The sequence below is a fragment of the Triticum urartu genome, chromosome 2 (assembly GCF_003073215.2).
Source record: "Triticum urartu cultivar G1812 chromosome 2, Tu2.1, whole genome shotgun sequence".
Classification (NCBI taxonomy): Eukaryota; Viridiplantae; Streptophyta; class Magnoliopsida; order Poales; family Poaceae; genus Triticum; species Triticum urartu.
This window is the reverse complement of record NC_053023.1, coordinates 180,311,776-180,335,173: the sequence shown is the minus strand read 5'-3', so window position 1 is coordinate 180,335,173 and position 23,398 is coordinate 180,311,776. Positions and strand designations below refer to the sequence as shown.

The 23,398-nt window shown below is 46.6% G+C and overlaps 1 protein-coding gene across 1 annotated transcript; it reads left to right on the top strand.

Annotated features, from left to right (window-relative positions):
- Window positions 1-640: 640 nt before the first annotated feature.
- Window positions 641-3,193, top strand: LOC125536636. Its single transcript, XM_048699889.1, has 3 exons — window positions 641-881; window positions 978-1,041; window positions 2,905-3,193. Exons 1-3 carry the CDS (start codon window positions 773-775, stop codon window positions 3,062-3,064), a joined length of 333 nt encoding a protein of 110 aa, XP_048555846.1. The 5' UTR covers window positions 641-772; the 3' UTR covers window positions 3,065-3,193.
- Window positions 3,194-23,398: the final 20,205 nt, after the last annotated feature.

Below are 23,398 nucleotides of genomic sequence, written 5' to 3'. Positions count from 1 at the left end.
AGTACTCTATCAACGGAACATCTAGTCATGGGTTTGCTACAGTCACTAGGCCTCTTTTGATTCATAGGATAGAATTATCGTAGGAATAGGAATCTTATAGGAAATGAGATGACATGTATCCCAAATCCTATGAGTAGGAATAGAAAACAAAATGTCATTTAGTTGACACCAAAGGAATTTTTCCATTGAGTCTAGGCTCATTTTTATTTTTCTATGAAACGTGAAGGATAGAAACCAATCCTATGTAGAAATAGGAATCCATTCCTATGAACCAAAGGGGCTCTAAAGAAAAAAATTCTATAAAAATCCTATCCTCTAAAATTTTTATGAACCAAACGAGGCCTAAACTGTTACGGTATCATCTTCCGCTTCGTGATCCATCCCGGGGTCCCGACTCCTGAGTCCTGACTCGACACCTGCGAAGTTTTTATTTTTTGAGGGGACCTGCGAAGTGGAGGCACGGGAGTAGATATTTGGGCTCAGTTATCAGAAATGTTTGGGCTCAGTTATCAGAAATGTTTGGGCTCAGTTTTGTTTTGAGGCAATTTGGGCTCAGTCGAGAGAGACGTGTCATGGGCCCGTGAGGTTTGCTAGCCGTCCTTCCAAAACTCATGGGCCTAGCTACCAGGCCTCACCAGGCCCGCTTTCTTTCGTCGCAATCGCAAAGATACAACTTCCGCCCCTGCCGAGACGGCGGCGGAGAGAGACACAACCGAGCCGACCAAAGCGCCCGGGGAAACCCTAGGACGAGGAGAAGGGCGTGCGCGCAGCCATGGCCAAGGGCCGCAACAAGAACAAGGCCAAGAATGGCGCCGGCGCCGCCGCCATGGACGCCTCCGAGGGCGCGCCCGCTGCGTCCACCGCAGCAGAAGCCCCACAACGTAGTTTTTCTTTTGAGCCTTTGTCTTTCTTCATCGATTTGTTGGTTTTCCACTTCCCTTGACCCTGATTTGTTCCGGGTTTTTCCCCTTTCGCAGCGATGGATACGTCCGAGGGGAAGCAGCCGTCCTCTTCATCGGCTGCCCTCAGTTCGATCAACAGGTGAGCAAAAGGATTACGCTGATTACTTTTTATTCCCACTATTTATTTGTTGGAATCAATTCCTCAGGGTCGAGGTCAATCTTTATGAGTTCACTGACTTGGGGGCTCCGGTCCAAAAAAAAAAAACTGACTTGGGGGCAGTTTAAATTGGGGAATTTGAGTAACATCAGTAACATGTAATATGTCGGATGAGCTGAACACAGACTGATTAGTTTGACATTACCATTACGAAGAACACTGCATGAAGTTTATTGGATGATTCATACAGCGTTTCGTGTTTATGCATGAGGGCACACTTTTTTTGTAGAGCAGGCGCAAGCAAGCGATTGCACCTTCTTTTTCATTGAGGGAAGGAGGAAAATAGCTTGCAGGAGTTGAGCTGCTAGTGCCGAGATCAAAAGGTCCATGCTGGACCATAGATCGAGCAATGTTATAGCATAACAAATAACGCGAACACCCTAGCCACTCCTCGCAGCGCTGCGTGCTACCAATAGTTGAAAGCCTGCACTACCACTCTGCTTCATCATTGATTTTGTTCGGCACCGCAGCATCGAGGGCATGATTGATTAGAATAATGTAAAACATGTGCTACTTTGAAGACATTGTCGAGCATTACCTCTCATTTGTATGTGTAATCGAGTTGGCGATAGATAGTTTCAGATGTTTCAACACATGTTTTATCTACTATGCACTCCACTAATGTTGTTGCTCTGGCTAACTAGGATGGTTTGTCTGAAAATTGTATTCTACCACCTCTGTATCAAAATATAAGACGTTTTTGCAGTTCAATTTAAACTGCAAAACGTCTTATATTTTGGTACGGAGGGAGTACCTTACTTGAATTGAGCATTTTTTGCTTACGAAATACTTGGTATAATGCGTACCATCCATTGCTTTTGCGCCCCTCATCTGGTTGCTGTAATTGTACTGGCCAAACTGCAAACGTGCTATCTTTTGAGTTGTTCAAGTTACACCGCATTGTAATTTTTTGCATGGGAAAAGCTGTCGAGGGAAAAAAAAGTCGCTAGAGGTTAAAGTAATGCAAAAATAATAGGTGCTGACACTGACCATAGAGAGTTATTCGAACTTGCCTCTTAGCCCTGACCACATTTTGCGTTAATCCCTTAGATCAGTTACTGAAATTTGTAAAGTTTGTCACCCTTCACTTCTCAGCATCCTGGCAGCTTCTCATCAATTCCGATAATATAATTTGTTTCCGTGAATTATGCAAGTATTGATGACCTTTATCAACCCAAAGCCAGTTAAATCTTGTATTTATTCCGTAGCTTTTCACTAGTAGATCCTGAGGATTAAGGGTCTCGGATAAACTGCTGTTTTGCTTCATCTTTTGGCATTAGCTATTAATGAACAAATATACAAGCATAACAGGAAGGGTCCTAGAATTGGTAAATATATTTTTTTAACACTGTAGATTGTCCATAACGTTTTCTAGGATAGCTGTTCAACTGGAATACATAAAGTAAATATGTCCCTGGTATTACATCGTCCTAATGCATCAGATGTTTAAAGCTAAGATCAGATATTTAAATTGTCAAACTCTTTTTCTCATTGTCAGACCATGATTAGGGTTTCCTATTAAAGTTGTGTGGAATGCCACTAAAATGTGGACAAAATTAGGGTTCTATGTTATTCTTTATTCTCCTAGCTCCTCCAAGGCTGTTCCCTGATATGCTCCTGAAAGTGAATTAGTGAACCCAAGTATGCTCTTGTGCTTTCCTTCTGTTATTATGGCTTACCTGTTACCCTTGGAGTGTGTTCTGTTTCTTCCAGGACACATATTCTTGGCATATGCATAATGATGAATCTCTTTTTTTTTACCTGATCACCTTTCTCTTTAACCAGGAAAATAAAAAAGGGCGTGCAACCTAAAAGGACAAAAAATGTGAGGAAAATGAAAGCAGTTGCCAGGGCCATTTCTAAAACTGAGAAGTCCGAGGAGAAGGTCCTGAAAGCAAAAAGCAAGAAGTCAAGGATTCAGTCTGCCAAGTCTTTGTATGATTAAAGTTTCAGTGGTTAGCATAATTTTGTGTACTAGTATGTTTCCACCTGTAGATCAACCAAATCTATGTGTTTCAAGAAAACCTGCTTTGCCTCTAAAGATTAACACTACCTGCTTCTTTACAACTCTTAAGAGATGACATGTTATGACGCCTGGTATTGGTTAGTACAGTAGGAACGATGAGGTTTTTCATCACATTCTTTGATATCAATCATCGCAAAGTTGGAAGGTAAATTATAGTGCCATCGTAGCAACAAATTTAAGTCTTATTCTTTAGATTGCACCACTAAGCAAATCCTTCAGACAGAAGGTAAAAATTGGTGTGTTGATGGCTCCTGGCACCAACAAAAAATCCTCGATTTGATGTGGGGGAAAAAGTCGTTGATTTGATATAGAGCATATTCTGTGTTCTTATGGCAACAGAATGTCAAGCAAAATAAGGCACCATCTAGAGCATTGCAGGCCAATGCGGTTCGTTCGTTCATCATTTTTTTTTGGGCGTCGTTCATTCATCAGGTTAGCTCTGCAGCCACCAAATAGTTCACTAATGAAGACGATATTCCTTTCTACTGCCATCAAACGTCACCCCAGGTGCTTCAGCTGATCGACGCAATTGAATAGGCCGCAAAGCGCAGCAAATATGGCCTTTCCATTGTGGTAACGCTATGGATGTAAATGGCGCGGTAAACGGTGCTGCAAGGCCTGTTTAGTTAGCTCAATAGTTCATTTCTCTGGAGAAAATTAACTTTCTCAAACTGTTAGACCGATAAATGGGCTTAAACATCGCCGTTTAGGCCGTGAAGCCACGCAGTGCCATGCCGGCACCCGCCTCTCCCGTCTCCTGAACAAACGATTCATCTACATTAAGCTTTGCTTCTTTTTTTTTGAAACAAGACAAAAGATTTACCATTTCATTAATTAAGAGAGAGTTAGTAACAGAGTCCTAGAACAACAACCATACAATGGCAAAGATAAAGCATACATCAAGCCCTTTGGCATCCGCCAAAGCCCACAGGACTGCCTCATCCATAATTTTTTCTACGAGAATTATCAAAGGTGCGGAAGCATTCCGGAAGACCCTAGCATTCCTCTTCTTCCAAAGTTCCCAAGAGATAAGCATAAGGAGGGAGGCCATCCCTTTTCCGTTAGGCGAGCGTGTAAGCACAATCTCAGTCCACCAATGTCTGACACTTTGCATAGCCACCCAGTCAGCTGTGACAATATTGCTCAGTCCGGTCCTCGCCTTTACCGCATTCCAAACTGCAATCGAGAATTGGCATTGGAATAGGAGATGCGCCGCTGACTCCTGGACTTGGCTACAAAGGGGACACAAACCGCAGTTTGGCCACCCTCTCCGTTTGTAGCCTATCTGTCGTCCATACTCTGTTGTGAATGATCAACCAAGCGAAGAACTTGCATTTTGGTGTAGCCCGGACTTTCCAAACGGTCTTTAGAAGTGGTGTGGAGGTGCGCCCCTCGAACTGTAGCGAATAGGCCGACGAAGTGCAGTAGATACCGTGCTCTGTAAGTTTCCAAATGATCGTGCCATTCGTGGCTTGATCTAAGGTTATCCCATTCAACTTCTCCCAAAGGATGGTAAACTCCTGTATGTGCCCGGCGGTAATGCCATTTGCCATGTCAACTTGCGAAATCCATACATCATTAGTGAGGGCCTTCCTGACAGAGCAATCTTTCTTTTTGGAGACTTTGCTTTCATTCTCCTGGCTGGTCATATGGGATGGTATTGCGTGTGTGCCAAATGCGTCCGATGTTCAACACCGTAGTTCGCTGCACCTCAGGTATACTGGCTAAATTTCTTGTTTTGACCCTTTTCTGAAACTTAATCGAAATCTGGCTGTAGTCTAATTTTTTTTCGGGATCTGACCCTTTTGCAATCGCCAGGGTCCATGGCGGTAGTAGGATATAACAGCCTACTGCCAAGGTCCTTGGCGGTAGGGTTGCATGCCCTACCGCAAATTCCTCCTAAGTGTTGGACACAGGGCGTGCACGTGCCTACCGTCGAGCATCTTGGCGGTAGGGTTGTAGATGAAGGAAATATGCCCTAGAGGTAATAATAAAGTTATTATTTATTTCCTTATATCATGATAAATGTTTATTATTCATGCTAGAATTGTATTAACCGAAAACATGATACATGTGTGAATACATAGACAAACAAAGTATCACTAGTATGCCTCCACTAGACTAGCTCGTTAATCAAAGATGGTTATGTTTCCTAGCCATAGACATGAGTTGTCATTTGATTAACGGGATCACATCATTAGGAGAATGGTGTGATTGACTTGACCCATTCCGTTAGCTTAGCACTTGATCGTTTAGTTTGTTGCTATTGCTTTCTTCATGACTTATACATGTTCCTGTGACTATGAGATTATGCAACTCCCGTTTACCGGAGGAACACTTTGTGTGCTACCAAACGTCACAACGTAACTGGGTGATTATAAAGGTGATCTACATGTGTCTCCAAAGGTACTTGTTGGGTTGGTGTATTTCGAGATTAGGATTTGTCACTCCGATTTTCGAAGAGATATCTCTAGGCCCACTCGGTAATACACATCACTTAAGCCTTGCAAGCATTGCAACTAATGAGTTAGTTGCGGGATGATGTATTACAGAACGAGTAAAGAGACTTGCCGGTAACGAGATTGAACTAGGTATTGAGATACCAACGATCGAATCTCGGGCAAGTAACATACCGATGACAAAGGGAACAACGTATGTTGTTATGCGGTTTGACCGATAAAGATCTTCGTAGAATATGTAGGAGCCAATATGAGCATCCAGGTTCCGCTATTGGTTATTGACCGGAGACGTGTCTCGGTCATGTCTACATAGTTCTCGAACCCGTAGGGTTCGCACGCTTAAAGTTCGATGACGGTTCTATTATGAGTTTATGTGTTTTGATGTAGAGAAGGAAGTTCAGAGTCCCGGATGTGATCACGGACACAACGAGGAGTCTCGAAATGGTCGAGACATGAAGATTGATATATTGGACGGCTATATTCGGACACCGGAATGGTTCCGGGGGTTATGGGATATATACCGGAGTACCGGGGGGTTACCGGAACCCCCCGGAGGTTATTGGGCCTCATGGGCCCAATTGGTGGAATAGGTGAGGTGGCCAAGGGGAAGCCGCGCGCCCCTCCCCTCCCAAGTCCGAATTGGACTAGGAATGGGGGCGGCACCCCCCTTTCCTTTCTCCCTATTTCTCCTTCCCTCTCCTCTCCTACTCCAACATGGAAAGGGGGGAGTCCTACTCCCGGTGGGAGTAGGTGTAACACCCATGATGCGGCTATATCTCCCACGTGTCGGAGCACGACTTAGAGGCATAACCGCATAGTAGGCATGTTGCAAGAGGGGTAATCTTTACACATCCCATGTACTGAATAAGAAAGGGATAAAGAGTTGGCTTATAATCGCCACTTCACATAATACATAAATATAGCATACATCATCCAGAATACAATCAAGGTCCGACTACGAAACCAAAATAAAGACAATCCCAAATGCTAGATCCCCGATCGCCCCAACTGGGCTCCTCTATTGATCGTCCGGAAAAGACACATAGTAACGTCCCGAATCCTCGTCGAACTCCCACTTGAGTTCGTCTGCGTCCCCTACACTGGCATCATCGTCACCTGCATCTATTTTGAGGTAATCTGTGAGTCACGGGGACTCAACAATCTCACACCCTCGCGATCAAGACTATTTAAGCTTAAGGTAGGAAAGGGGTAGTGAGGTGGAGCTGCAGCAAGCACTAGCATATATGTGGCTAACTTATGCAAATGAGAGCGAGAAGAGAAGCAAAGCACGGTCGAGAAGCTATAAAGATCAAGAAGTGATCCTAAAACTACTTACATTCAAGCATAACACGAGACTGTGTTCTCTTTCCGGACTCCGCCGAAAAGAGACCATCACGGTTACACACGCGGTTGGTTCATTTTAATTAAGTTAAGTTTCAAGTTCTCTACAACTGGATATTAACAAATTCCCATCTGCCCATAACCGCGGGCATGGCTTTCGAAAGTTCAAAACCCTGCAGGGGTGTTGAGGGAGTCCTGGATTAGGGGGTCTCCGGACAGCCGGACTGTATCCTTTGGCCGGACTGTTGGACTATGAAGATACAAGATTGTGTTGGGGAACGTAGTAATTTCAAAAAAATTCCTACGCACACGCAAGATCATGGTGATGCATAGCAACGAGAGGGGAGAGTGTGATCTATGTACCCTTGTAGATCGACAACGGAAGCGTTAACTTGGTTGATGTAGTCGTACGTCTTCACGGCCCGACCGATCAAGCACCGAAACTACGGCACCTCCGAGTTCTAGCACACGTTCAGCTCGATGATGATCCCCGGACTCCGATCCAGCAAAGTGTCAGGGAAGAGTTCCGTCAGCACGACGGCGTGGTGACGATCTTGATGTACTACTGTCGCAGGGCTTCGCCTAAGCACCGCTACAATATTATCGAGGACTATGGTGGAAGGGGGCACCACACACGGCTAAGAATATGATCACGTGGATCAACTTATGCCCTTAGGGGTGCCCCTTGCCTCCGTATATAAAGGTTCAAAGGGGGGGGGGGCGGCCGGCCAAGAGGAGGCGCGCCAGGAGGAGTCCTACTCCCCCCAGGAGTAGGACTCCCCCCTTTCCTAGTTGGAATAGGATTCGCGGAGGGGGGGAAAGAGGAGAGAGAGGAGGAAGGGGGGCCGGCCCCCTCTCCTTGTCCTATTCGGACCAAGGGGGGAGGGGCGCGCGGCCCATCTCTGGCCACCTCTCCTCTCTTCCACTAAGGCCCACTAAGGCCCATATACCTCCCGGGGGGTTCCGGTAACCTCCCGGTAATCCGGTAAAATCCTGATTTCACCCGGAACACTTCCGATATCCAAACATAGGCTTCCAATATATCAATCTTTATGTCTCGACCATTTCGAGACTCCTCGTCATGTCCGTGATCACATCCGGGACTCCGAACAACCTTCGGTACATCAAAACGCATAAACTCATAATATAACTGTCATCGAAACCTTAAGCGTGTGGACCCTACGGGTTCGAGAACAATGTAGACATGACCGAGACACGTCTCTGGTCAATAACCAATAGCGGGACCTGGATGCCCATATTGGTTCCTACATATTCTACGAAGATCTTTTATCGGTCACACCGCATAACAACATACGTTGTTCCCTTTGTCATCGGTATGTTACTTGCCCGAGATTCGATCGTCGGTATCCTATACCTAGTTCAATCTCGTAACCGGCAAGTCTCTTTACTCGTTCTGTAATACATCATCCCGCAACTAACTCATTAGTTGCAATGCTTGCAAGGCTTAAGTGATGTGCATTACCAAGAGGGCCCAGAGATACCTCTCCGACAATCGGAGTGACAAATCCTAATCTCGAAATACGCCAACCCAACATGTACCTTTGGAGACACCTGTAGAGATCATTTATAATCACCCAGTTACGTTGTGACGTTTGGTAGCACACAAAGTGTTCCTCTGGCAAACGGGAGTTGCATAATCTCATAGTCATAGGAACATGTATAAGTCATGAAGAAAGCAATAGCAACATACTAAACGATCGGGTGCTAAGCTAATGGAATGGGTCATGTCAATCAGATCATTCAACTAATGATGTGATCCCGTTAATCAAATAACAACTCTTTGTCCATGGTTAGGAAACATAACCATCTTTGATTAACGAGCTAGTCAAGTAGAGGCATACTAGTGACACTCTGTTTGTCTATGTATTCACACATGTATTATGTTTCCGGTTAATACAATTCTAGCATGAATAATAAACTTTTATCATGATATAAGGAAATAAATAATAACTTTATTATTGCCTCTAAGGCATATTTCCTTCAGTCTCCCACTTGCACTAGAGTCAATAATCTAGATTACACAGTAATGATTCTAACACCCATGGAGCCTTGGTGCTGATCATGTTTTGCTCGTGGAAGAGGCTTAGTCAACGGGTCTGCAACATTCGGATCTGTATGTATCTTGCAAATCTCTATGTCTCCCACCTGGACTAGATCCCAGATGGAATTGAAGCGTCTCTTGATGTGCTTGGTTCTCTTGTGAAATCTGGATTCCTTCGCCAAGGCAATTGCACCAGTATTGTCACAAAAGATTTTCATTGGACCCGATGCACTAGGTATGACACCTAGATCGGATATGAACTCCTTCATCCAGACTCCTTCATTCGCTGCTTCCGAAGCAGCTATGTATTCCGCTTCACACGTAGATCCCGCCACGACGCTCTGTTTAGAACTGCACCAACTAACAGCTCCACCGTTTAATGTAAACACGTATCCGGTTTGCGATTTAGAATCGTCCGGATCAGTGTCAAAGCTTGCATCAACGTAACCGTTTATGATGAGCTCTTTGTCACCTCCATATACGAGAAACATATCCTTAGTCCTTTTCAGGTACTTCAGGATGTTCTTGACCGTTGTCCAGTGATCCACTCCTGGATTACTTTGGTACCTCCCTGCTAGACTTATAGCAAGGCACACATCAGGTCTGGTACACAGCATTGCATACATGATAGAGCCTATGGCTGAAGCATAGGGAACATCTTTCATCTTCTGTCTATCTTCTGCGGTGGTCGGGCATTGAGTCTTACTCGACTTCACACCTTGTAACACATGCAAGAACCCTTTCTTTGCTTGATCCATTTTGAACTTCTTCAAAACTTTGTCAAGGTATGTGCTTTGTGAAAGTCCAATTAAGCGTCTTGATCTATCTCTATAGATCTTGATGCCCAATATATAAGCAGTTTCATCGAGGTCTTTCATTGGAAAACTCTTATTCAAGTTCCCTTTATGCTATCCAGAAATTCTATATCATTTCCAATCAGCAATATGTCATCCACATATAATATCAGAAATGCTACAGAGCTCCCACTCACTTTCTTGTAAATACAGGCTTCTCCAAAAGTCTGTATAAAACCAAATGCTTTGATCACACTATCAAAGCGTTTATTCCAACTCCGAGAGGCTTGCACCAGTCCATAAATGGATCGCTGGAGCTTGCACACTTTGTTAGCTCCATTTGGATCGACAAAACCTTCCGGTTGCATCATATACAACTCTTCTTCCAGAAATCCATTCAGGAATGCAGTTTTGACATCCATCTGCCAAATTTCATAATCATAAAATGCGGCAATTGCTAACATGATTCGGACAGACTTAAGCATCGCTACGGGTGAGAAGGTCTCATCGTAGTCAACCCCTTGAACTTGCCGAAACCCTTTTGCGACAAGTCGAGCTTTGTAGATAGTAATATTACCGTTGGCGTCAGTCTTCTTCTTGAAGATCCATTTATTCTCAATTGCTTGCCGATCATTGGGCAAGTCAACCAAAGTCCACACTTTGTTCTCATACATGGATCCCATCTCAGATTTCATGGCTTCAAGCCATTTTGCGGAATCTGGGCTTACCATCGCTTCTTCATAGTTCGTAGGTTCATCATGATCTAGTAGCATGACTTCCAGAACTGGATTACCGTACCACTCTGGCGCGGATCTCACTCTGGTTGATCTGCGAGGTTCAATAGTATCTTGTTCTGAAGTTTCATGATCATTATCATTAGCTTCCTCACTAATTGGTGTAGGTGTCATAGAAACAGTTTTCTGTGATGCACTACCTTCCAATAAGGGAGCAGGTACAGTTACCTCGTCAAGTTCTACTTTCCTCCCACTCACTTCTTTCGAGAGAAACTCCTTCTCCAGAAAGTTTCCGAACTTAGAAACAAAAGTCTTGCCTTCGGATCTGTGATAGAAGGTGTATCCAATAGTCTCCTTTGGATATCCTATGAAGACACATTTCTCCGATCTGGGTTCGAGCTTAGCAGGTTGAAGCTTTTTCACATAAGCATCACAACCCCAAACTTTAAGAAACGACAACTTTGGTTTCTTGCCAAACCACAGTTCATAAGGTGTCGTCTCAACGGATTTTGATGGTGCCCTATTTAACGTGAATGCGGCCGTCTCTAAAGCATAACCCCAAAATGATAGCGGTAAATCAGTAAGAGACATCATAGATCGCACCATATCTAGTAAAGTACGATTACGACATTCGGACACACCATTACGCTGTGGTGTTCCGGGTGGCGTGAGTTGCGAAACTATTCCGCATTGTTTCAAATGTACACCAAACTCGTAACTCAAATATTCTCCTCCATGATCAAATCGTAGAAACTTTATTTTTTTGTTACGATGATTTTAAACTTCACTCTGAAATTCTTTGAACTTTCCAAACGTTTCAGACTTATGTTTCATTAAGTAGATATATCCATATCTTCTTAAGTCATCTGTGAAGGTGAGAAAATAACGATATCCGCCACGAGCCTCAATATTCATCGGACCACATACATCAGTATGTATGATTTCCAACAAATCTATTGCTCTCTCCATAGTACCGGAGAACGGCGTTTTAGTCATCTTGCCCATGAGGCACGGTTCGCAAGTACCAAGTGATTCATAATCAAGTGGTTCCAAAAGTCCATCAGTATGGAGTTTCTTCATGCGCTTTACACCGATATGACCTAAACGGCAGTGCCATAAATAAGTTGCACTATCTTTATCAACTCTGCATCTTTTGGCTTCAACATTATAAATATGTGTGTTACTACTATCGAGATTCAATAAGAATAGACCACTCTTCAAGGGTGCATGACCATAAAAGATATTACTCATATAAATAGAACAACCATTATTCTCTGATTTAAATGAATAACCGTCTCGCATCAAACAAGATCCAGATATAATTTTCATGCTTAACGCTGGCACCAAATAACAATTATTTAGGTCTAATATTAATCCCGAAGGTAGATGTAGAGGCAGCGTGCCGACCGCGATCACATCGACTTTGGAACCGTTTCCCACGCGCATCGTCACCTCGTCCTTAGCCAATCTTCGCTTAATTCGTAGTCCCTGTTTCGAGTTGCAAATATTAGCAACAGAACCAGTATCAAATACCCAGGTGCTATTGCGAGCATTAGTAAGGTACACATCAATAACATGTATATCACATATACCTTTGTTCACCTTGCCATCCTTCTTATCCGCCAAATACTTGGGGCAGTTCCGCTTCCAGTGACCAGTTTGCTTGCAGTAGAAGCACTCAGTTTCAGGCTTAGGTCCAGACTTGCGTTTCTTCTCTTGAGCAGCAACTTGCTTGCTGTTCTTCTTGAAGTTCCCCTTCTTCTTCCCTTTGCCCTTTTTCTTGAAACTAGTGGTCTTGTTGACCATCAACACTTGATGCTCCTTTTTGATTTCTACCTCCGCAGCTTTCAGCATTGCGAAGAGCTCGGGAATAGTCTTATTCATCCCTTGCATATTATAGTTCATCACGAAGCTCTTGTAGCTTGGTGGCAGTGATTGGAGAATTCTGTCAATGACGCAATCATCTGGAAGATTAACTCCCATTTGAATCAAGTGATTATTATACCCAGACATTTTGAGTATATGCTCACTGACAGAACTGTTCTCCTCCATCTTGCAGCTATAGAACTTATTGGAGACTTCATATCTCTCAATTCGGGCATTTGCTTAAAATATTAACTTCAACTCCTGGAACATCTCATATGCTCCATGGCGTTCAAAACGTCGTTGAAGTCCCGGTTCTAAGCCGTAAAGCATGGCACACTGAACTATCGAGTAGTTATCAGCTTTGCTCTGCCAGACGTTCACAACATCTGGTGTTGCTCCAGCAGCAGGCCTGGCACCCAGCGGTGCTTCCAGGACGTAATTCTTCTGTGCAGCAATGAGGATAATCCTCAATTTACGGTCCCAGTCCGTGTAATTGCTACCATCATCTTTCAACTTTGCTTTCTCAAGGAACGCATTAAAATTCAACGGAACAACAGCACGGGCCATTTATCTACAATCATACATAAACAAGCAAGATACTATCAGGTACTAAGTTCATGATAAATTTAGGTTCAATTAATCATATTACTTAAAGAACTCCCACTTAGATAGACATCCCTCTAATCCTCTAAGTGATTACGTGATCCAAATCAACTAAACCATGTCCGATCATCACGTGAGATGGAGTAGTTTCATTGGTGAACATCACTATGTTGATCATATCTACTATATGATTCACGCTCGACCTTTCGGTCTCCGTGTTCCGAGGCCATATCTGTATATGCTTGGCTCGTCAAGTATAACCTGAGTATTCCGCGTGTGCAACTGTTTTGCACCCGTTGTATTTGAACGTAGAGCCTATCACACCCGATCATCACGTGGTGTCTCAGCACGAAGAACTTTCGCAACGGTGCATACTCAAGGAGAACACTTCTTGATAATTAGTGAGAGATCATCTTATAATGCTACCGTCAATCAAAGCAAGATAAGATGCATAAAAGATAAACATCACATGCAATCAATATAAGTGATATGATATGGCCATCATCATCTTGTGCTTGTGATCTCCATCTCCGAAGCACCGTCATGATCACCATCGTCACCGGCACGACACCTTGATCTCCATCGTAGCATCGTTGTCGTCTCGCCAATCTTATGCTTCCACGACTATCGCTACCGCTTAGTGATAAAGTAAAGCATTACAACGCGATTGCATTGCATACAATAAAGAGACAACCATATGGCTCCTGCCAGTTGCCGATAACTCGGTTACAAAACATGATCATCTCATACAATAAAATTTAGCATCATGTCTTGACCATATCACATCACAACATGCCTTGCAAAAACAAGTTAGACGTCCTCTACTTTGTTGTTGCATGTTTTATGTGGCTGCTACGGGCTTAAGCAAGAACCAATCTTACTTACGCATCAAAACCACAACGATAGTTTGTCAAGTTGGCGCTGTTTTAACCTTCACAAGGACCGGGCGTAGCCACACTCGGTTCAACTAAAGTTGGAGAAACTGTCACCCGCAAGCCACCTATGTGCAAAGCACGTCGGGAGAACCGGTCTCGCGTAAGCGTATGCGTAATGTCGGTCCGGGCCGCTTCGTCCAACAATACCTCCGAACCAAAGTATGACATGCTGGTAAGCAGTATGACTTATATCGCCCACAACTCACTTGTGTTCTACTCGTGCATATAACATCAACATATAAAACCTAGGCTCGGATGCCACTGTTGGGGAACGTAGTAATTTCAAAAAATTTCCTACGCACATGCAAGATCATGGTGATGCATAGCAACGAGAGGGGAGAGTGTGATCTACGTACCCTTGTAGATCGACAACGGAAGCGTTAACTTGGTTGATGTAGTCGTACGTCTTCACGGCCCGACTGATCAAGCACCGAAACTATGGCACCTCCGAGTTCTAGCACACGTTCAGCTCGATGACGATCCCCGGACTCCGATCCAGCAAAGTGTCGGGGAAGAGCTCCGTCAGCACGACGGCGTGGTGACGATCTTGATGTACTACTGTCGCAGGGCTTTGCCTAAGCACCGCTACAATATTATCGAGGACTATGGTGGAAGGGGGCACCGCACACGGCTAAGAATATGATCACGTGGATCAACTTATGTCCTTAGGGGTGCCCCTTGCCTCCGTATATAAAGGTTCAAAGTGGGGGCGGACGCCCGCGCCAAGAGGTGGCGCGGCCAGGGAGAGTCCTACTCCCTTCCGGGAGTAGGAACTCCCCCCCTTTCCTAGTGTAATTAGGATTCGCGGAGGGGGGGAAGAGGAGAGGAGGAGGAAGGGGGCCGGCCCCCTCTCCTTGTCCTATTCGGACCAAGGGGGGGGGGGCGCGCGGCCCATCTCTGGCCACCTCTCCTCTCTTCCACTAAGGCCCACTAAGGCCCATATACCTCCCGGGGGGTTCCGGTAACCTCCCGGTAATCCGGTAAAATCCCGATTTCACCCGGAACACTTCCGATATCCAAACATAGGCTTCCAATATATCAATCTTTATGTCTCGACCATTTCGAGACTCCTCGTCATGTCCGTGATCACATCCGGACTCCGAACAACCTTCGGTACATCAAAATGCATAAACTCATAATATAAACTGTCATCGTAACTTAGCGTGCGGACCCTACGGGTTCGGAGAACAATGTAGACCATGACCCGAGACACGTCTCCGGGTCAATACCAATAGCGGGGACCTGGATGCCCATTATTTGGTTCCTACATATTCTACGAAGATCTTTTATCGGTCAGAACCGCATAACAACATACGTTGTTCCCTTTGTCAATCGGTATGTTACTTTTGCCCGAGATTCGATCGTCGTTATCCAATACCTAGTTCAATCTCGTTACCGCACGTCTCTTTACTCGTTCCGTAATACATCATCCCGCAAACTAACTCATTAGTTGCAATGCTTGCAAGGCTTAAGTGATGCATTATGGAGAGGGCCCAGAGATACCTCTCCGACAATCGGAGTGACAAATCCTAATCTCGAAATACGCCAACCCAACATGTACCTTTGGAGACACCTATAGAGCTCCTTTATAATCACCCAGTTACGTTGTGACGTTTGGTAGCACACAAAGTGTTCCTCTGGCAAACGGGAGTTGCATAATCTCATAGTCATAGGAACATGTATAAGTCATGAAGAAAGCAATAGCAACATACTAAACGATCGGGTGCTAAGCTAATGGAATGGGTCATGTCACTAAGATCATTCAACTAATGATGTGATCCCGTTAATCAAATGACAACTCTTTGTCCATGGTTAGGAAACATTAACCATCTTTGATTAACGAGCTAGTCAAGTAGAGGCATACTAGTGACACTCTGTTTGTCTATGTATTCACACATGTATTATGTTTTCGGTTAATACAATTCTAGCATGAATAATAAACTTTTATCATGATATAAGGAAATAAATAATAACTTTATTATTGCCTCTAGGGCATATTTCCTTCAGATTGCAGACTTCGTCTCGTGTCCGGATGTGACTCTCCTTGGCATGGAAGGCAAGCTAGGCAATACGGATATGTAGATCTCCTCCCTTGTAACCGACTTTGTGTAACCCTAGCCCCCTCTGGTGTCTATATAAACCGGAGGGTTTAGTCCGTAGGAGAACATACAATCATACCATAGGCTAGCTTCTAGGGTTTAGCCTCTACGATCTCGTGGTAGATCAACTCTTATAATACTCATATCATCAAGAACAATCAAGCAGGACGTAGGGTATTACCTCCATCAAGAGGGCCCGAACCTGGGTAAACATCGTGTCCCCTGCCTCTTGGTACCATCCGCCCTAGACGCATAGTTCGGGACCCCCTACCCAAGATCCGCCGGTTTTGACACCGACATTGGTGCTTTCATTGAGAGTTCCACTGTGTCGTCACCATAAGGATTGATGGCTCCTTCGATCATCGGTAGCGATGCGGTCCAGGGTGAGGTTTTCCTCCCCGGACAGATCTTTGTATTCTGCGGCTTCGCACTGCGGGCCAATTCGCTTGGCCATCTGGAGCAGATCGAGAGCTACGCCCCTGGCCATCAGGTCAGATTCGGAAACTTAAACTACACTGCCGACATCCGCGGAGACTTGATCTTCGACGGATTCGAGCCCGTGTCAGGTGCGCCGCTCAGTCACGACGAGCACGACGTAACTCTGTCGTCGGACATTGTTCGGGAGATCGCATCTGCAACTATTCCGGCCTTTAATCCGGAGCAAATTGCACCATCCAAGGACGGAGGGATAGACCCCGCCATGGAGGCCGCACTCTCAGTGGTGATGGAGCCGGATACTGACTTCACCCCTTACGAGAGCCGTGTCGCCAAACCACTAGATTCGTCTCCGGCCACGGACTCCGAACCGCCTACATCCGTGCACATCGAATCCGACTGGGCGCCGATCATGGAGTTCACCTCCACGGATATCTTTCAGCACTCGCCTTTCGGCGATGTGCTAAATTCATTAAAGTCTCTCTCCTTGTCAGGAGAACCTTGGCCGAACTATGTCCGGCTAAATGGGATATGGACGACGAAGAAATTCGCTACCCGCCCACCACCCACTTAGTAGCCACTGTCGACGACTTAACCAACATGCTCAACTTCGACTCCGAAGACATCGACGGCATGGACGAAGATGTAGGAGACAAACAGCAACCAGCGCCCACAGGGCGCCGGACAACCACTTCATCACATGACATTTACATGGTGGATACACCCAAAAAGGCAATGGCGAGGAGACAACGGAGGATGGCCCCTCCAAGAAGCAACCCAAGCGCCGACGTCAGCGGCCCCGCTCCAAGTCCCGCCATAGCAAAAACAGCGATAACAACGCAAGAGAAAATAACACTCCAGTCGACTCCAGAGGAAACAACGACCACATTGCCCCGGCGGCAGAGCACGATGAAGCTGCAAGCGGCGAACATAGTACGGATCCGACGTCCGAACACGGCGACGCCAAGTATAAACCTCATCAAACCCCCTCTGGGAGGAAAACAGTCCGGACGAAGATGCACACATCATCCCGGAAACGCACCTGGAGCAAGAGAACCTCCGCAGTAGGCTTATTGCCACGGCGAGGAGTCTGAAGAAGCAGAAGCAAAGGCTAAAGGCCGCACAAAATACACTCAACAATAGGTGGAACAAAGTGCTCGACAACGAAGCAAAGTATGGTGGAAGTCACCACACAAAGAGCTATCCAAAGCGCAAGCTGTTACCTGAATTCGACAATGAGGGCTTAGAGCCCACACAACCAAAAAATGAAATGGCCAACCGGCCGGATCCACCACCTCGTGACCGCGATAGAGCGGATAACAAATACGCACATAAGTCAACACACGATGTACGTGAGGACTTGCGCCAAAAATCTGGTATGACCAGATCCATCTATGGATCTAGGAAGCGTGCTTCGACACAAAATCAAAACCAAATACCACAACCGTCCGAACGCCACGGTACATCCAAGTACAAGGGTGCCGCACACCCCCTATGTTTCGCCGATGAGGTGCTGGACCACGAATTCCCAGAAGGATTCAAACCAGTGAACATAGAGGCGTACGATGGGACCTCAGACCCTGGGGTCTGGATTGAGGACTTTATCCTCCATATCCATATGGCTCGCGGAGACGATCTCCATGCCATTAAATACTTGCCCCTCAAGCTTAAAGGACCAGCTCGGCACTGACTGAAAAGCCTCCCCGGAAACTCAATTGGAAGTTGGGAGGAGCTCGAGGTCGCTTTTCGGGCTAATTTTCAAGGGACCTACGTCCGACCTCCAGATGCAGACGATTTAAGTCATATAATTCAATAGTCCGGAGAGTCCGCCCGAAAGCTTTGGAACAGGTTTCTCACCAAGAAGAACCAAATCGTCGACTGTCCGGACACCGAAGCCTTAGTAGCTTTCAAACACAGCGTCCGAGACGAATGGCTCGCCAGACACCTCGGCCAAGAAAAACCGAGAACAATGGCAGCCCTAACAAGCCTCATGACCCGCTTTTGCGCGGGCGAAGACAGCTGGTTAGCCCGCAATAGCACCAGTGACCCAAGCACATCCGAAGTCAGGGATGGCAATGGAAAACCACGACACAATAAAAACAAGCGTCGAAATAAAGAAGATAGCCCAGATAATACGGCGGTAAACGCTGGATTCAGGGGCTCTCGGCCAGGCCAGCGGAAAAAGCCTTTCAAAGGCAGCAGAGACGGACCGTCTGGCCTAAACAAGATTCTTGACAAACCATGTCAGATTCATGGCACCCCCGATAAACCTGCAAATCACACCCACAGAGAATGCTGGGTCTTCAAGCAGGCAGGTAAGATAAATGCCGAACACAAGGGGGGTGGAGACACCAAGCGAAGACGAGGACGAGCCTTGCCAGCAAAGCACTGGAGGACAGAAAAAATTCCCACCAGAGGTTAAAACAGTCAACATGATCCATGTGACGAAGAGGAGAAGCAAACATGCACTCCGAGACACACGCGCCATAGAGCCCGTCACCCCTAGGTTCAACCCCTGGTTGGCCTGCCCGATCACTTTTGATCGCGGGGATCACGCGACAAGCATCCGACACGAAGAATTGGCTGCCTTGGTGTTAGACCCAATAATAAACGGATACCATCTCACACGAGTCCTCATGGACGGCGGCAGTGGTCTAAATCTGATATATCAGGACACAGTCCCCAAAATGGGGATAGACCCGACAAAAATAAGCCACCATACTACTACCTTCAAGGGAGTAATACCAGGCCTAGAGGCCCGCTGCACGGGCTCTCTATTACTAGAGGTTGTATTCGGTTCTTCCGACAACTTCCGAAGCGAAAGGTTAACTTTCTACATCGCTCCATTCTGATGTGGCTATCAGGCACTACTCGGAAGAGCGGCTTTCGCTCGTTTTAATGCAATACCGCATTATGCTTCTCTCAAGCTTAAGATCCCCGGTCCACGTGGCACCATCACAGTTAGCAGAAATACTGAGCGTGCTCTACACGTGGAAGAATGTGCGGCGGCTTTAGCCGCCGAGCACTAGACGGCCTCACCAACTAGAAAAAATGACAGGTCATCAAGACCACGGACATGGTTAGATGAGTCTGGTGCACCACTACGTACACATGAGATTGGTTTGATGATCAAGCCCTCCTAGATGGTACCAGGGGCTTCCTGCGTGTAATCAGGGCTAGTCTGGCTCAACTTGACTTATCTTGAATTTTAGTGGTTTATTGATAATAACCAATTTTTTGGCATGACAACTTTCACCTAAGTTCTTCTCTTTTACAGATGACAATCGTGCTACACCCATCCAGGACATGGCACAACAGAGACACAGGCGCAGACGTGCAGCAGGGACCCGCTCAAAGGTTTCTTTTTAGATTAAGACCCTGCGTAAACCTTTTTACTGTCTCTTGTTGTTCACATCCTCCGGATACTCAATACAACCGTGAAGGATGCCGACGTATTGGCATGTGGCCATGTCAGGAGATTGCACGTACCTGGACACCCGGAGTTTATTATTAAGGGCATTGTTCAGCCCGGCATATGTTATAAAGACCGAATACCTTAGGGAGTGTTCGGCGTCGCGAGTTTGGCCTTATATGCATCAGCTCCGAATAATGTCTTTGGTCAAATGTTGGGTTTGCCCGGCTCCCATGTTTTGGTACCTTACGTTCCGCTATATCGGCTAAGGTAGCACTGGGAGAACTACTGCGATTGTGTCCTGGTTCATCCGGATGAGCACCTCAGTAGACAAAGCCGAAAACTGACTGTCATGATATAGCGCGAGACTGGTCAACCACTCGATGACTCAGCGGAATCTTCGGGATTCCTTCGCATTAACGAAGGGCCGTTTCCCTGTCATGTACATACGCGCCCCATATTCGGACGAGCACAGAAGTACCAGGGGCTATATAGTAGCCCTACCGTCAAACTCCTATGGCTAAGTGAAAGTGTTAAAGCAATATAGTCCGATTGCCTCGTTCGCTATGCTACCACCTCCTTAATGGACCAAGACGTTGGATCAAGTGTGAATACGCGTTTTTTGCAAACACCCCCGCATTATATGCATGGGGGCGGAAGCCGACGACTGCAAACTTTCAGGTTATATTCATATATACATAAACGGCCGCACAGGAGGCATCATAATACTTTCAGGCAAAAGTATAAGCACAACCTTGACGACTCAATAAAACATTGTTCTTACAATGGGAGTACATGTCACTAGAACATAATATTCTTCGAACACTGAGCCTCTATCGAACGAGCGCCTTCAAGAACTTCTTCAAAGTAGTGCTCGGCAGCCACTCGGCCCACGGCCGAACCCTGTGTTGCAACAGTGGTGGCCTCCATCTCTGCCCAGTATGTCTTGACACGGGCAAAGGCCATCCGCGCACCCTCTATGCACGCTGACCTCTTCATAGCGTCGATGTGCGGCACAACACCAACGAATTGTTGCACTAAACTAAAGTAACTATTCGGCCTTGGCCCTCCCGGCCACAGATGATCCACAACGGACCTCATGGCGAGTCCGGACAACCTATGGAGCTCGGCCCACTCGGCCATCCGCTCATTCAATAGCAGCGGACGCACTGGAGCATGGAACTGTGACCAGAATAGCTTTTCCACTTCGAGATCTTTCTGATCCTTGAAGTACTCGGCCGCATCAGCAGCACTTGCCGCCAAATCCACGTAGGCGTCCGCCGAACTCCATAGTTGATCAAGAGGAGCATGCTTCAGATCTCTGAACTTAGTCCGCAACAAGAAGGGCTTCCCAGCCACGATATCCGTAGCTTGATACAACTCCTCCTTCATCGCTCTGATTTTAGAGCGGGCTTCCTTGGCTGCTACCATGGCCTTTTCCAGGCCCGTCACCCGCGCTCGGCTTTCTTTTTCAAGAAGCTGGTAACGGTCAGCGGCATCTTTCAACTCAATGGCCATCTTGGCTATCCTTTCCTTGCTCTGGCGATGCGCAGGCTGTTCGGCCCTCAGCTCTTCGACCGCCTTTAGAGCGGCCGCATCGCTATTCCTTGCTTGTTCCTTGGCTCGGGCAAGCTTTGCCCGAAGGGTCTCCACGGTGGTAGCTCCATCTGCAGTCACAACATATTAAAGATACTGGCATCATGCTCCTCTTACTATGCGTTGATCACCGGAGAAATCACTTACCCTGTGCCTCGTCAAGCCGCTTGTTGACAAGCACGATGTCGGCATCTGCTGCATCAAGTTGCCGCTTTAGCTCGGCAAACCCATCAGTCTGGCTAGCCACCGGAGCTTCAGCCACCTGCACATAAAGGCGGTCTGGTTATTACCTGGGACTATGATCCTCTGTTTGCCGCCGTTTTCGACGACAACCAGAGTCTCAGGGGCTACTATCTGCATAGGGCACACCTAACGTGTGCGATACCGTCAAAAACATACACTTTCACGTACCTCAAAGCCTTTCAGCAGACTCATAAAAGCTTCATGCAATCCTCTTTCAGCGGATGAAATCCTTTCAACTACCGTACTCATTAGTGTACGATGCGCTTCTGAGATGGCCGCTTGCTCCAGAAGATCCTTCAATATGTCCGACCGCACACTATGCGGTTCCAGACTCTTTCCGTTGCTCTCTTTCGGAGCCGAACACTGAGGACTCCGGGTGGCCAAGGGATTACCCCCTGGCCTTGGCGGATCAGGAGAAACCCTCCGCGACGACACTTCAGGGTCGCCCGCCTCATGAGGCGGGGTGGCAGGGGGAGGTGTTTCGCTCCCCATCATCTCCGGAAGAAGATCCCCCGAAGACGAACTCCGTCGAGAAGGGCTATGATCCGAACTACAAGATATAAGCTTTGGTTATTGTCTTCAGAAGTAAGGTAGGATATTTTCACTACTAAGTACTTTTCGATTACTTATAGCTCGGTAGAGGGGTAATTCCCTTGCGGACACTGTGCGGCAAGGGTACCCCCGGGGCAGGATCCTCTGGCGAAGATTTCTTCCCTCGTTTGGAAACCTCTGTTTCTGGATCTTCATAGGTGGTCCTCTTCCTTCCTCGGGGAGGGGGAATGTTAGATTCTTCTCCCTGGTTATCCTCCTTCGTGGAGGCGCTCATTCCTCCGGTTGGGACGAGTAGCGAGTGAGGCTCGCTTTCGGCCTCTTTATTCCCCCCTTTATCTTCCTTCGAGGGCACCTAATAAGGCGCCGGTGAAAGCATTCTGTCTAGTACTAGATTGGCCAAGCCCTCGGGAAGGGGGGCCGGACACCTGATCATCTTCACATTTGTTATCCAATCCTGGTCAAAGAGCGACTTTTCAGAATGATGTTATGATAAATAAGAGAAACAGCGTGTTCGGCCATGGAATTACTTACTTGGGTATCCGGGCGATTACAGCTCAGACCCGCATCCTCGGTGGTGTCCGGACACTTTATTTGTGGTCCGAAGAACAACTTGTACATATCCTCGAGCGTCATGCCGAGGAAGTGCTGAATGATTCGCGGTCCCTCCGGGTTGAACTCCCACAAACGGAGAGGTCTACGTTTGCAAGGCGGGACCTGGCGAACTAGCATGACTTGTATCACCGTGACCAGGTTGACGTCTCTCTCAATGAGATCTCAGATGTGACTCTGCAATATCGGCACATCCTTTACTGGACCCCAGTTTAGCCCCTCGCTGATCCATGACATCAATTGTGGTGGGGGGCCCGAGCGAAAGGCAGGGGCGGCTACCCACCTGGCACTCCGGGGAGCTATGATATAAAACCACTCCCGCTGCCACAAACTGGACATCTCTAGGATGGAACTCTCTGGCCATGAAACATCAGCGCTTTTGCTTATTACGGCACCTCCGCACTCTGCGTGCCACCCCTCGATCATCTTCGACTTCACATTGAAAGTCTTGAGCCATAGACCGAAGTGGGGGGTAATGCGAAGGAAGGCCTCACATACGATAGTGAACGACGA

Coding starts and splice junctions, on each gene's coding strand:
- LOC125536636 (XM_048699889.1), top strand. CDS start 773: ATGGCCAAGGGCCGCAACAAGAACAAGGCCAAGAATGGCGCCGGCGCC. Junction 882..977: donor CGCAGCAGAAGCCCCACAAC/GTAGTTTTTCTT, acceptor CCCCTTTCGCAG/CGATGGATACGTCCGAGGGG. Junction 1,042..2,904: donor GCCCTCAGTTCGATCAACAG/GTGAGCAAAAGG, acceptor CTCTTTAACCAG/GAAAATAAAAAAGGGCGTGC.